The sequence below is a fragment of the Lutra lutra genome, chromosome X (assembly GCF_902655055.1).
Source record: "Lutra lutra chromosome X, mLutLut1.2, whole genome shotgun sequence".
In the NCBI taxonomy this organism is placed as follows: Eukaryota; Metazoa; Chordata; class Mammalia; order Carnivora; family Mustelidae; genus Lutra; species Lutra lutra.
Window position 1 is genome coordinate 87,572,247 of NC_062296.1, and position 15,946 is coordinate 87,588,192.

Sequence of the window (15,946 nt, forward strand, 5' to 3'; positions counted from 1 at the left end):
GCGGGGCTCGATCCCAGGACTCTGGGATCATGACCTGAGCCAAAGGCAGAAGCTTTAACCCACTGAGCCACCCGGGTGCCCCTCTGGTGCCTGAGTTTTGCAGGAAGGTAGCCTTTACTCAGGTGGAGAAGGGTGAGATTCCCAGGTGGGAATGGTAAATCGGCATAAGCAAAGGCACTGAGAAGAGGAATCGGCCAGAATTTTGGCAATCGAATTTAAAGGGAAGTTCCAGAGTATCAAGGATCACAGCAATAGACACGGGCTAGGACTGGGTTATGTAAAACGGGCCTAGTAAACCATGCCAAGAGGCTCTAATTATGTTCTGCGGCAACAGGAAACCATCAAAAAGCTTTTAAGTTGAGGTTTGTTATCATATTTGTGTTTTAGGTAAATTACTCCAGTTTGCAATATAAAGGACGAAACTTGAATATCATTGTCTAGATGAGCACTTAAACTGGAGCAGTGAGAGTAGGATTGAGAAAGTAAAATCAGCCCTGCTAATAATCAGACTGTGATGTACATATACAAGGGCAGAGACAAGACCAGGAAAAAAAAGAAAAGAAAAGCTTCTCTTAAGGACATGCTGCAGCTGCAAAATGATGAACAATCGCCATCTTTTGAGGAAGACTGGATGACTTCCCTGGCCTAGCTTTGTTCATCTTTCCTCCAAATCAAAATCACTGAGCTACCCAACTACTAAATTGGCCCTGCTTCTCCTAGTCCATCCTGGGAATCATTCAGCAAACACCCCAAACTGCATAAAGCCTTGCCCTATTCCCTCTTGCAGAGACACTTGGAATAACACATCTCCCAGTTGACCTTGTCCAGCTCAGTGCATCAGTAATTAATGTCATAAGCTTTGGAGTTGGACAGATGGGGAAACTCAAACCGTGGCTCTCTGATCTTGAGTAAATTCCTTTGTGTCTAGTCCTGTTTTCTCATCTGTAGAAATCAAGGTAGGGATAATAGTTCCCAAGTGCACGCTGTATGTTGGCAAAGTGCCTGACAATAGTGTTTCTGAATGTTAGCTGTTGTATCATCGTCGTTGATGTGAAAACTCCCCTACCTCCTCAAGAGTGGGTTGGTACTTGACCTGCATGTATGCTCTTAGCACAAGTATTTTACCTTTGTAACATCTATCACGCTATATTATATTTCATTGCCTTCACAAAGCTGCTGCTTACAATAAATTTCAAATTCCTTGAAGGTGGAGACTTAATTACAGCCCCTGACTAGAGAATGCCCTGAGTGGCCAAAAGTGTAGCTGTACAAATCACCAATTTTGCTGGTACCTGTGACCAGGAAAATCGCTGAGAATCATTGAGAATGGCTACTGTTGTGAAAGTGTCACTGTTTGGGTTGCTATAACATTTCTCCTGAGTTAGACCAGACTTTCCTGTCAGAACAATAAGAATGTCTTCTAGGAGGGGCGCCTGGGTCACTTGGTTGAGTGTCCAATTCTTGATTTCGCTTTGCACTCACTGGGGAGCCTGCTTGGGATTTCCTCCCTCTGCTCCTCCCCGCTGCTTACACATGAACTTTCTCTCTCCAAAATAAGTAAGTAAATCTTAAAACAAACAAAAAAAGAATGCCTTCTAGGAAGATGTTCCTAATTTAAAAAGGGTACAGATTTAGATTTTATTTTATTATGATGTACAAATGAAAGTAAATCTTTTATAGGCGTTAGACATTTATCCTCTACAATTAACCACTGAATTCATTTTCCTGAACAAGCTTGAATTGCTCAAATTAACTTTGTAAGTTATTCTAAAAGCCAATTTTATCTCGAATTACAGCTACCCTCATTTGAATTCAATAAATCATTAGATGAAATTAAAGTATGTAAAAAATCTAATGCAAAGATACATTGTACGATGATATCCTAATAAATAGAACAAAGTAATCTTTATTCTGCAACATAACATTTTTCTTGGTTCCTGACATACATACATCATCTACTTACTCTCAGGTAAGTACATTTTAGTTTATCCTCCCTCTATGAGAAAATGCCTAAATTTTAATTTTACATCATCAGCAGAAACTAGAAAATAAAATGACCAAAGAATGATCCATAAATGTATCCTACATTTATTGCAAGCATAACGGGAGAGGAAGAAAAAAAAAAGTCTATTCTCTAAAAGCCAAAATAGGACTCTTTGAGTTAATTTGGAGTTTTTCTTGCTCTAGTAGGACTATGGTAATAGATTCATTGAGTGGTCAGTGCAGAAATTCTCAGGAAAGAACATTTCATTTCTTACCTACCATTAATTTCAGAATTAGTCACCAGATTTATTCCGGGACATACAGTGGGGTCTCAAATCCTCTCCCGCCATCATTGCTATACCAAGGGCTTTATATATTTTCCAGATTACAATTAGCTAAGATAGCAAAATAAAATACTTAATGTATATTCATATGAAAAGTACATTCAAACCTATATTTACACAACTGATTAAAAGAGGAAAGAACTGGGGTGCCTGGGTGGCTTGGTCCGTTGGGTGTCTGTCTTCAGCTCAGTTCATGATCCTGGGGTCCTGGGATGGAGCCCCATGTCAGGTTCCCTGTTCAGCGGGTAGTCTGCTTCTCCTTCTCCTTCTGTCCCCCCCAATTCTTGCTCTCTGTTGCTCTCTCTCAAATAAATAAAGTCTTAAAAAAAAAAAAAAGAGGAAAGAACTATGCAGTGATAGTGTTTATTACTTGATTCTTTGGTGATAAGCACTTAGCAACACAACGAGCGGTGGTTCAAGAAGGAATGCTAGCAGAGTTGCTATCCCCACCTAGAACCCAAACCAAAGTACCATTTCGGAAGAGTGGTTGAACTAAAAAAGCAGGAACCAGAATGTACATAGGGATGACAAGTGTCTTAGTCTGTTTGGGCTGCCATAACAATGAACCATAGACTGGGGAGCTTACAAACAACAATAATTTATTTCTCACAGATCTGGAGTCTGGAAGTCCAAGATCAAGGTGCCAGTAGATTCAGTATCTGGTGAGAACTTCCTTACTGGCTCATTGGTGGCCATCTTCTTGCTGTGTTCTCACATAGCAGAAGAAGTGAGAGAGCTCTCTGGGGTCTCTTTTATTAGGGCACTAACCCAATCATGAGACATCACCCCTCTGACCTAATCATCTCCCAAAGGCCCCACCTCCTAATACCATCACATTGGGGATTAGATTTCAACATACAAGTGGTGGGGGGGGGGGGATAAACATTCAGTTTTGAACAAGACGCATTACTATTTACATGTAAAGTAGCCAGTATTACTTAGATGTACTCATTATATGGTTAAAATTAGAGCCTATTCGCTTAAATAAACTATCTCCATTTTTGATCAGTAACATTTTATGGGAAAGAATTTACCCAATAAAGTTGAGTTAAAAAGACAATAAAACATTAAGTAGAACAGGTATCAAGTAAATAATGTTGGTTCTTCTAGTGACACAGAAAAATACCTAAAGTGATTATAATAGTGCAATTTTGCTAATAACGCACCAAAAGAAATGCGTCCCCCAGGGAGCAAGGGAAAGCCATCTTCCCCAGTTTTTTTGACGTGGATGCCTGCTTTTAGAATAGCCAAACTTACCCTAACCCATGTAGCTCTGGAAAGGAGAAAAGGACTGGTGGCTTGCCCTGTTGGGGATGTCTTCAGATTGTTCACCAATCTGACAGAAAAAGGTGAGTGGAGAAGGGGGTGGGTTTTGTTTTCCTGCGTTTCTAATAAATCTCTTGGGAGTTTTCCAGTCACTTTCTAATCTACACGGTAAAGGATGTCTCACTAATATAACAGAAATTGTACATATTTTTTTAAAAATAGGAAGAAACAGTCATTCAACAAATATTAATATTGTAAAGAAAGGGTTTTATTATAGTATTTAATGAAGATGAGCAGCAATGGTAATACAAAATTCTTTCTCAAGCCCGCTGACAGACCTCAAGCCCATTTTCCCCCTTCAAGTTTAGGAAGGTACAAGTGAAGCACTTTTGGAGGCACAGAAGACAAAAAGTTTCTTGTTAGGGTGTCTCAGTAGCCCCAGAATCTGTAGCACCCCTTTGGAGGTCATATGACTAAGGCAGGGGGTGGAAAGCATACCTCCCCAAGGTAGTTTCCATAACCTCTCTGGAGAAGGTGACCAAGAATTTATCATGCAAACCAGGACACGGCTGAAAGTGAGAGAGTGCTGTTAATAATCACACCAGAACCCTAGGTGCAAGTAAATCACGAGTGGCAAACCGGGACACACCCAATAAATACATCTTTGTAGCTCTAAGATTTAAGGACAAATCAGGTCTTGGTACATTGGCTCTTACTCCAATCTGGAAGACTCATTGCAAGAGAATTTTGCATGAGGAACTTGTGAGAGGCCTAGGAGGGAAGCCCATGTGCGCTGGAAAATGTGTATCTTTTGTGTTTACACTCTTAAAATAACTATTGTTTGAGCAGATCAATTACATACACTTAACATAAACCTCCCCCCCCATTTATCTTAAGAATTTTATTCATTTTCTTCCCAGAGAAGATGTGCACTCTAGAAGCAAATGCCTTTACCAACCTCCCTTTTTAAAGAACAGATATCCCCCCAAACTTACACAGATAACTCCAACCTTATTTTTTTTTCCTACTGAAGGTATTATTTATTTTTAATCATGGTAGAACACACATAAAATTAACCAGCTTAACCTTTTCCAGTGTATAGTTCAGTAGTGTTAAGTCTACTTATCCAACCTTACCTTGCAGATCAGATGATTAGCATAGTAATGAAAGAAATACCACTAGTAAATGCAATATGAGTTTGAACACAGGCTTATAGGCAACTAGAAACATTCCAAGATATTTACAAGCAAAGGCAACAATGGCATGGCTTCCTCAGAATATGCAGACTTCTCTAGACTTTAAGTCTAGACTATTAAGTTTCTCTTCTTATTACTGTAGCAAAATTCTTCTAAACCACTGTGTAAATTGGAAACATGAGGCATAGAACCTCAACTAATAAAGTTCAGACAGTTTTCAATGGAAATCAAGATAGTTCTATCATTGTGGAAAAGATTATATTTTATGAAACCACGTACAGACAATGCAAAATAACAATATAAACTATAGACTGTTATATTACTAATCTTTTGAAAAAGATTTCTGTAAATATTCATGAAAGAATTTTAAATTCTAGGCACCTCAAGCATTTTCTTTAAAACGTTCTGCATATGCTTTCTATGTGATCAAGTTTTGAACTAATATATCTAATCTTCAGAAGTACAAAAGGATTCCCAGTTAGAAGTAAATTCTTGTCCTCTTTGAACTACAAAATACTTTTTGTATATCATAAATTGATACTAAGTAAGCATATCATGTACTAGGTATGACAACTAAAGACCAGGGCAAATATACTCATTGCGAAGGCCTCAGAAAAGAATATACATTCATGTTTTGAAATAAAAATACCGAAAACCATGGCCAGTGTTCAGCAAGCCAGGAAGTACCGGTTTGGGCCCTAGGGCTGTTTCTCAAAGGCCTGCTTTCTGGATGGTCAGTGTCTGCCTTTCTAGTTGTTATATATTTTGGTTACTATCCCTGCTTATAACTCTACAGAACTACTAACTAATAAACATAAAGAGGCAGCACAGAAATATCAGATGTAAAAAGACATTACAATTACCCAACAGGTTACTGTAGGAGAAACTCCTGTCTCTTGCTGCTAGTTCAGTGTTAAATGTCATTTTCTTTTTTTTTTTTTAAAGATTTTATTTATTTATTTGACAGATAGAGATAGGCTGAGAGGCAGGCAGAGAGAGAGAGAGGAGGAAGCAGGCTCCCCGCTGAGCAGAGAGCCCGATGCGGGGCTCGATCCCAGGACCCTGGGATCATGACCTGAGCCGAAGGCAGAGGCTTTAACCCACTGAGCCACCCAGGCGCCCCTGTCATTTTCAATCAAATGAAGAACTCATTTACCAAAGAGCTTTCCTCAAAGACTGATGGAGCACTGCCACACCAAGAAATGCACATCTATAATTATTATTAAACTCAGGTGTTTAGAATAGTCCAGTTAGCAATATTTAAAAAGCTAGTATTTATTAAAGCAAAGCACTGCCTAGAGATGAACTCCTCAGGGGATCACTTGGCTAGTTGACGGCTGGGGTTTCGCTTGTATATTCAGTACATAATCATGACGGAAGGAAGAGCGGACAGTGCGATTCATTAGGGGCTGAAGGGGGCGGAAATTGTCCACCATTCTTTTCTCTTTCTCCCCCTCTGAAGTGAAAAGCAGGGTCCGAAACTGCTCAAGCTAGAAATAGAAGTACGAAGCATAAATAATTTCAATAAGGTAACAGATGCACTTTCATTTCCACAATTCTGAAACATTGTTCCACAACTAGACACAGTACAACCTCTCTCTGGGTAGGAATACCTTTCACTGCTCAATGGGGTACAAAAGGTGTGGGGAGGAGTGACAGGAGGTGATAAAGACAATGCGGTACTTGGAATCTGAAGCGGGGGGCGCCAAAGGCCCGGTCCCCCACATACTGGCTATTTGCCAAGAACAAGTTATATCATCTTTGATTCTAGGAACCTCATCTTTATTTTTTTTTTAAATATTTTATTTATTTATCTTGACAGACAGAGATCACAAGCAGGCAGAGAGGCAGGAAGAGAGAGAGAGGTGGAAGCAGGCTCCCCGCTGAGCAGAGAGCCCGATGTGGGGCTCGATCCCAGGATCCTGGGACCATGACCCGAGCCGAAGGCAGAGGCTTTAACCCACTGAGCCACCCAGGCGCCCCTCATCTTTATTTTTTTTAAAGATTCTATTTATATATTTGACAGAGAGAGAGAGAGAGCACAAACACAAGTAAGGGGGAGCAGCAGAGGGTGAAGGAGAAGCAGGCTCCCCACCAAGCAGGGAGCCTGATATGGGACTCGACCCCAGGACCCTGGGATCACGACCTGAGCCGAAGGCAGACGTTTAATCGACAGAGCCACCCAGGTGCCCCTAGGAACCTCATCTTGAAATGGGCAAAATAAGTAGCCTACAGGATAACATAGGGAAGGCCTGATGCATATATTAACAATGCCGAAAATGTTTTCTCAGACTATAACTAAATAACATAAACAATGTATTCTTCATTGCTCACTGTACCTGGGCATTGTGGGGAAGGCAGTGCATGGGGTTATCTTTTTTTTTTTTTTTTTAAGATTTTATTTATTTATTTGACAGACAGAGATCACAAGTAGGCAGAGAGAAAGGAGGAAGCAGGCTCCCCGCCGAGCAGAGAGCCCGATGCGGGGCTAGATCCCAGGACCCTGGGAATCATGACCTGAGCCAAAGGCAGAGCCTCAGCCCTCTGAGCCACCCAGGCACCCCTGGGGTTATCTTTTTAACAGGCAGTGGGATGCCACCTGCCATCACTGTCCAAAAGAATTTTCTATGATGGTAGAAATGTCCTCTGCATGACTCATAACAGTAGCCACTAACCACCTATGGATTCTGAGCTCTTGAAATGAGGCCAGTTCAACTAAGGAACTGAATTTTTCTGTATTTATTTATTTTTAATATTTTTTTAAAGATTTTATTTATTTATTTGACAGAGAGAGATCACAAGTAGACGGAGAGGCAGGCAGAGAGAGAGAGAGAGGGAAGCAGGCTCCCCGCTGAGCAGAGAGCCCGATGCGGGACTCGATCCCAGGACCCTGAGATCATGACCTGAGCCGAAGGCAGCGGCTTAACCCACTGAGCCACCCAGGCGCCCCTATTTTTAATATTTTAAAGTTTATTTATTCTTTAATAACCTCTACACCCATCATGGGGTTCGAACACACAACCCTGAGATCAAGAGTTGCATGTTCTACTGACTGAGCCAGCAAGGCACCCTGTAACTGAATTTTTAAAAATATTTTATTTATTTATTTGACAGAGACAGATCACAAATAGGCAGAGAGGCAGGCAGAGAGAGAGGAGGAAGCAGGCTCCCCACAGAGCAGAGAGCCCGATGCGGGGCTCGGTCCCAGGACCCTGAGACCATGACCTGAGCCGAAGGCAGAGGCTTAACCCACTGAGCCACCCAGGCGCCCCGGTAACTGAATTTTTAATTTTTATTTTAATGTATTTATATTTAAATTTAAATGGCCACATGGGGCTAGTGGCTAATGGACTGGACAGTGCACCTCAGTACAAAAGGAGCTGCCCCAAGTCAAGGCTTGTTCTCTAAAATGGCAATAGCATCATTCACCCCCTGGCTTTCAGAGCAACCATATTCGGGAACACTTGACTTCAAGCCAGCCATAAGTTATTGTCACAACACTTCTCGTCACTCAATCCCACACACTGCAGCCATGGAGAGGACAGCCTGGGGCACAGTACGCAAGCATGGGAAGATCTGTTTGGAACAAAGACTTCAGGTCAAGGAGAGCTGCCGAGGCAGGACTGTGACCAGAAGCAAGTGCCAAAGGGACTATACTTGCAAATTACATATCTACCCTCGTAAATCAAGAACATGTCCAGAAGTTAAGATTTATTTTTATTGGGGCGCCTGGGTGGCTCAGTGGGTTAAGCCGCTGCCTTCGGCTCAGGTCATGATCTCAGGGTCCTGGGATCGAGCCCTGCATCGGGCTCTCTGCTCAGCATGGAGCCTGCTTCCTCCTCTCTCTCTGCCTGCCTCTCTGCCTACTTGTGATCTCTGTCTGTCAAATAAATAAATAAAATCTTTAAAAAAAAAAAAAAGATTTATTTTTATTCAGCTAACTGCAAAAGATTAGAAATAGCTCAAATGTCAATAATAAGTTACATTAGATCTATAAAATGGACTAGTACATAGCCATTAAAAACGATATCAAAGATAATGCTTATTACCTATAAAATGTCCCACATGTCACTGAGTGAAAAGAGGAACAAAATGGGGCACCTGGGTGGCTCAGTTGTTAAGCGTCTGCCTTCAGCTCGGGTCATTAACCCAGGATCCTGGGATCGAGCCCCACACCGGGCTCCCTGCTTGGCGGGGAGCCTGCTTCTCCCTCTCCCACTCTCCCTGCTTGTGTTCCCTCTCTCGCTGTGTCTCTCTTCGTCAAATAAATAAATAAAATCTTAAAAAAAAAAAAGAGGAACCAAATGGTAGGTACACAATGATTCCATTTGGTTTGAGAAACTTATGTATATTTATACAGATAAAAGACCAAAGAATTTATATGTATCTGTAAAGATTAAAAACCAGAAGGATTTACCCAATGACTGACACTGATTATAGGTGACTGAATTGTAGATGACAACTAACATTTTTTCCTGACTGAATTTTCTGTGTTGAGATTTCATTGGAAAACTACCCACATGGGCCACTAACTCTCTGATTTATTGATTTTACTGATTTATTTTTCAGTGTTATGTCAATTTTAAATATGAAGGATAGACATAGACTAAATGTATAGGCCAGGAAGACCAGGCTTATGGACAGTTAAGCTCTCTCTGTTTTGTCATTTATTTTTGGTGGTTTTCATCACACACATTAAGAAAAAAAAAAAAAAATTACATGGTCTAACTTACTAGTTGCTTTCTTTAGGACTTCTTGGTTTTGGTATATAGTTAGAAAAGCTTCCTCCATTTGGAAGTATAAAAAGATTTCTCTGTGTTTATCCTCACACTTTTATGGTGGTGTTTTTAACATTTGATATATCCAGAATATATTCCCATGTGAGGTCTGAATGATGGATCTAACTTTTCTCCCCCCAATGTCTGCCCCATTGTCGCCCAACAGCATTTACTGAAGAATCCCATCTTCCCCCCGCCATTGAGATGAGATGCTATCTTGACCACAAACTAAATTCTCATATGTACTTGGCTGTATTCTGAACTTAACACTTTCTCTCCTCCAGTGGTCTCTTTACTTTTGTGCCAGTACCACACTATTTCATTATTGAGGCTTTAGAATCTTGTGGATCTAATCATCTCTCATTTTTTCTTTCAGAATTTTCCCTGGCTATTTATGATGTTTGTTTTGCTGTGTGATTTTCGAAGTAGCACATCTATCTAAAAATCCCATTGGCACAGTAAATGGACCACATCAAATTTAGGGAGAATAAATAATTAATGGGGTATAACAACTGAAAGAGAGTTGACATCAAAGGTGTTTTTATGCTGTCTTCTGATTCAATAGCGTAGTATGATTTTTATGAATCCTTTTGTGCCCTTCAGGGATGTTTTAAGCTTATATGTTAAATTTTCTTCTTATGCTTACTCCAAGGCATCTTATATTTTTGTTTCCATTATAAATAGTTTTCATTCTATTATAACTTTATATCATTACATCCTTTAACTGATTATGATTTGTGTATGTTAAATGTATTGATTTTTATAAATTAATATACTCCACTAATTACTGAGTTACCTCATTTTAGAAGTAGTTTTTTTTTTTTAAAGATTTTATTTATTGGGGCGCCTGGGTGGCTCAGTGGGTTAGGCCGCTGCCTTCGGCTCAGGTCATGATCTCAGGTCCTGGGATCGAGTCCCGCATCGGGCTCTCTGCTCGGCAAGAAGCCTGCTTCCCTCTCTCTCTTTGCCTGCCTCTCTGTATACTTGTGATCTCTCTCTGTCAAATAAATAAATAAAATCTTTAAAAAAAAAAAAAAGATTTTATTTATTTATTTGACAGAGAGAGATCACAAGCAGGCAGAGAGGCAGGCAGAGAGAGAGGAGGAAGCAGGCTCCCTGCTGAGCAGAGAGCCCGATGCGGGGCTCGATCCCAGGACCCTGAGATCATGACCCGAGCCGAAGGCAGCGGCTTAACCCACTGAGCCACCCAGGCGCCCCTAGAAGTAGTTTTTTATTGTTTTTCTAATTTGCTTTTTCTTTTTTTGGTCTAATTGTATTGGCTACTTCAGGAGCGTAATATAAATTTGTATATTGTAATAATCTTTCTCTATTAGGCATACTATTTATTTTTGAACTGAGAGCAATCCCTTTCATCAAGTTAGGGAAATCTCCATTCGTTTCTATGTTATTTAAAATTTTAAGAAACTAAGGGACCCCTGGGTGGCACAGTGGATTGAACGTCCGATTCTTGGTTTTGGTCAGGTCTTGATCTTAGGGTCATGGGTTCAAGCCCTGTTTCAGGCTTCAAATGCGAACCTCAGTGAGGAGTCTGCTGAAATTTTTCTCACTCTCCTTCTGCCCCTCCCTGTGTGCTCTCTCTCTCTATCTCCCTCTCTCTCTAAAATAAATGAACCTGGGGCACCTGGGTGACTCGGTCAGTTAAGCCTCTGCCTTCAGCTGGGGTAGTGATCCCAGAGTTCTGGGATCAAGCCCCACATCGGGCTCCCTGCTGAGTGGGGAACCTGCTTCTCCCTCTCCCTCTGCCTATGGCTCTGCCTACTCATGCTTGTGCTCTCTCTCTCTCTCAAATAAATAAATAAAATTTTTAAAAAATAAAATAAAATAAACCTTAAAAAATTTTTAAAACTGAATAGTGACTTTTGCTAATGCCTTTTAACAATATATAGAAATGGTTATATGATTATTCTATATAGAATCACTGATAAGATGGATTATATAAATATCATTCCTAATAATGAACCATCCTTACTTTGCTGGAATACGTATTACTAAGTCAAAGTGTATTATTTCTTCTAATGTACTGCTAGCTTGTTTCTCATACATTATTTTTCCTTTCTTTAAAATATATACTTCCGAGGGGCACCTGCGTGGCACAGTCGGTTAAATACAGACTCTTGGTTTCAGCTTAGGGTCATGAAATCTAGCCCCATGTCAGGCTCCACACTGGGAATGGAGCTTACTTAAGATTCTATCTCCCCTAGGGCACCTGAGTGGCTCAGTGGGTTAAAGCCTCTGCCTTCAGCTCAGGTCATGATCCCAGGGTCCTGGGATCAAGCCCCACATTGGGCTCTCTGCTCAGAGTGGAGACTGCTTCCCTTCCTGCCTCTCTGCCTGCTTGTAATCTCTGTCTGTCAAATAAATAACTAAAATCTTTAAAAAAAAAAAATAAGATTCTCTCTCCCTCTGTTCCTCCTGCTCGTGATTTATTTCCTCTCTCTCCCTCTCGAAAAATAGATAAATCTTAAAAAACATAAAATATATTAGAAGCTTTTCCTCTTGTAAAAATGCTTTGTAATTAATAAAAAGCCCATAAAGCAAGCATTTACAAGTATTATTATAGTTCAGTTAAATTGTGAATGAAATAGGATTTTGTACATTGACATAGTAGTCATCACTTAAACTTACTTTTTAAAGAGAAAATAAGTTCAAAATAACTGACTTAGAATTTCTGGACAGATATTGTTGGATTCTGTCTTAATCCTGAGGTTCCAGAGCAAAATTTCCTTAAGGATTTTAAAGGGTTTTGAGTATATCCATTTCCAGCCTTCATTCTTCCTTTTAAAAGGGTCTCGTGTATATATAGATTTATTGTTATATATAAAATACACAATGTACAAGACATAATACGTCATTGTCAAATATGAAAGTAAAAAGCTTACGCTTCCTAAATTTTAACTCTTCTCTCATGTTGATTTACAGCATTCCCTAATTTATATCCAAATTTTAAGACAAGATGTTAGCACATTTTAATAAAAATGTAAAGCCTTACGAGATCTTAACAACTGATACCTAAGTTGGAGCCCAGCCTTGCTTTAAAGGGGCAGGCTAGCGTTCCCTCAGAAAGAAATGTGGAAAGAACATACCTGATCGTGATCAACCTCTACAGGCTGCTTCTTAATGATCCAGGTGACGGACTCGGAGAGCGGGGGCGTAGTCAGGGACCCCGAGTAGGTCCAGTAATCTGGGCAGGCAGGCATCAGGCAGGAAGGATCAAATGACCCAAATTCCACAAGGGTATCCTGGCCAAGAGAAGAGGTCACCAAGTCATCATTTCATGGTGAGAATCACTCAGGAATCAGAGGACGGGGTGATGAGTCTAGGGGAGTCTAGGGACCAGCAGCGGTCCGGAGGATCTCTGGGCACTTTAAGCCCGAATCACGCCCCTGCCTTGTTCCCCTAATTAACTAGGTAGTTCTGCTCATCCTCCCCGGGAACGGGAACGAGGCGCGACACACCGCATCCCTCCGTTCTAGTGACTTTACTGCAGGTGCTCTCCTCTCAACTCTTTGGGAGGCATCAGGCAGTGAGTAGCTGGTGCATGAACAAGGAGACTTCCCTTTTTCAAGAAAAACCGACAGAATTCTCCTTTCTAAAATGCAGTGCAAATTTGGGGGAGTCAAGTTCCTGGACTAAAAGGGGCAGACAGAAGGAGAGGGAAGGGAAAAGAGGGAGATGGACAGGGAGGGAGAGGGAAGGAGGCAGTGGGGACAGAGACTGAGGTGGGGATGAGGCGGGGCAAGAGAAGTGGACCTCCAGGGAACGGCCCCTTCGGGACTCGAAGTCCCGAAGGACAGTTAGTCTGGGGCCTGGACAAAGGTGTCCATTCTGAAGGATGTGGGTAATTGTTCTGTACAGCCGGCCACGCCAACTCTTCTCTGCTCCCCGCCTGCGGGACCGGAGGTTGAGTCAGCAGGACTGCTCTGGCTGTTTCCACAGGGACTCAGAAGGAGCAGAGGAGGGGACAGCACTGGGTTCCCGACTCCCTGAGGGCTAGGGCAGGGCAGCAAAACCAAAGCGGTGAGCACGCACCCACAGAATCCCTTCCGGCCCCTGCAAGGTGTCTCAGGGCCGGAGGCGCTCTCAACACACGCATGTTAAGTGGCAAGTGCTCTTCCGGGGCAAGTTGCAAAGTGTTTTGTGAGTGTCTCCACTCGAGATTACACGAAACAGGCATTTCAAGTGACTTGGGAAAGATAGTATTACCTTATGCTTGATCGATGGCAAAGTATCCACCAATTTCTGTAGCTCTTTGTGATGTCTGCCTAGCTAAAGAAGCAGCAATGAGAAAATATTAAAAACAATGGATATCTGACTTTCGCCATGGTGACACGATGTGAATGAAAATGAGCCACCTGATGATTACATAAAAACAAACCAATCACACAACTTAAACTACACTTAAACTGGTAGTTTAGATCACTATAAATGTCACTGAATTCAATTAGACACAGAACAAGTGAGCAGGCTGTTTGCTGACAGGGTCCTAGTGCCTGCGGGGGAAACGGGCTGCTGCTCCCTTTAAATATCAGTCATTGTGTTGCAATTTGAATTAATTACAATTAAAAATTGTTCCACCAAGTAGCCACATTTCAAGAGCTCATTTGCCACATGTGGCTTGGGGCCACTCTACTGGGCTGCATTTTTTACACCATTTGAAATATATTCAGGGGCGCCTGGGTGGCTCAGTGGGTTAAGTCTCTGCCTTCGGCTCAGGTCGTGGTCTCAGGGTCCTGGGATTGAGCCCCACATCAGGCTTTCTGCTCAGCAGGGAGCCTGCTTCCCCTCCTCTCTCTCTCTGCCTGCCTCTCTGCCTCCTTGTGATCTCTGTCTGTCAAATAAATAAATAAAATTAAATTTAAAAAAAAAGAAAAAAGAAAAAGAAATATATTCAGAGCAATCTTCTATTTAGCTGCCTTTCATTTTTTGTCTTTCTTGTTTTCTTAAGTTGAAGTCTCACTGACACAATGATACATTAGTTTCAGGTGTACCACATAGTGATTCCACAAGCCAACATTGTTTCTTTTTAATCCCAATACACTTAGATGTTAATATTACAATGTTGTATCTTTTCATCTTAGGATAAAACACGTCATTTAAAGTTGGTCGGACTTTCTTACCTTTAAAAATACTCCGATCACAGCCAAACCATGTTCTTCCAGTGCTGCATCCTCAAAGTTTTCAAATCTGACTGCATTCCAATGCACCAAGTGCAGCTGAAACACCGTTAAAAGCTGGTTTGCCACATAACCGCATAGGATTGCTCCAAAACAAACAGCCTTACTCAACACAATATTTTAACATGTTTCCTCACCCAAAGTAAAGCCGCTGAGAAAAGCATACAGCAGTCTGGTGCGAAATGAGATAGAAATGAATAGGAAGAACCGCATGCAGGAGCAACAATTACTATTACTTGTTTTAGGGGCGCATGGGTGGCTCAGTTGGTTAAGCATCTGCCTTCGGCTCAGGTCATGGTCCCAGGGTCCTGGGATGGAGCCCTGTGCTGGGCTCCCTGCTCAGTGGGGAGCCTGCTTCTCCTTCTGCCTCTGCCTCTGCCTTCCGCCTGCTTGTGCTCTTGTTCTCTCTCAAAATAAATAAATTGTTCTTTAAAAATACTACCTTCTAGGGGCGCCTGGGTGGCTCAGTGGGTTAAAGCCTCTGCCTTCGGCTCAGGTCATGATCCCAGGGTCCTGGGATCGAGCCCCGCATAGGGCTCTCTGTCCGGCAGGGAGCCTGCTTCCTCCTCTCTCTCTGCCTGCCTCTCTGCCTCCTTGTGATCTCTGTCTGTCAAATAAATAAATAAATATTTTTAAAAAATACTACCTTTTAAAAAAAGATTTATTTATTTTGGGGGAGGGGCTGAGGGGGGAGAGAGACTTTCAAGCAGACTCCACATCGAGAGTAGAACCTGATGCAGGGCTCAATCCCAGGACCCTAAGACCACGACCTGGGCTAAAATCAAGAGTCAAGCCACTCCACTGACTGAGCCACCCAGGTGCCCTAATATTACCTGTGAATAAAGGGATTTATTTGGAGAAAAAGAAAAGAAATACAACAAGGTGAGTACATTTCAGTGAGGGAGCAATGAATGTCCATTCCCATACTGATTTGCATGAAACCATCATATCCAAAATCCATTTGCATCCTAAGGAGAGATTTTTATATTGAGAGAAATAGATTCTCTCCATGGGAATTAGACAAGAGTTGAAGTCAAATTTCTTTGAGGGATAATGATTTAAAATGTGTTTCTTTTTAAGGTAACATCTAAAGCTAAATTGGGGGAAATCTCTAAGAAATTCTACTTCCTTATGCCTTCCCTAGACTTCCCTACAAATTATTTCTTTTCTTTCTTTCTTTTTTT

General features: G+C 41.5%; 1 protein-coding gene across 2 annotated transcripts in view; it reads right to left on the minus strand.

Moving 5' to 3' along the window:
* Nucleotides 1–6,042: 6,042 nt before the first annotated feature.
* Nucleotides 6,043–15,946, minus strand: part of CA5B (carbonic anhydrase 5B) — a 57,007-nt gene continuing 47,103 nt past the window's right edge. For both annotated transcript variants that reach the window (XM_047714942.1, XM_047714943.1), the window contains 4 exons: nucleotides 14,706–14,801; nucleotides 13,792–13,854; nucleotides 12,672–12,827; nucleotides 6,043–6,279 (listed from right to left, as the gene is read on the minus strand). In XM_047714942.1, the coding sequence (XP_047570898.1) occupies nucleotides 6,100–6,279; nucleotides 12,672–12,827; nucleotides 13,792–13,854; nucleotides 14,706–14,801 (495 nt within the window). In that variant the 3' untranslated portion in view covers nucleotides 6,043–6,099. The remainder of the gene's footprint in view (nucleotides 6,280–12,671; nucleotides 12,828–13,791; nucleotides 13,855–14,705; nucleotides 14,802–15,946) is intronic.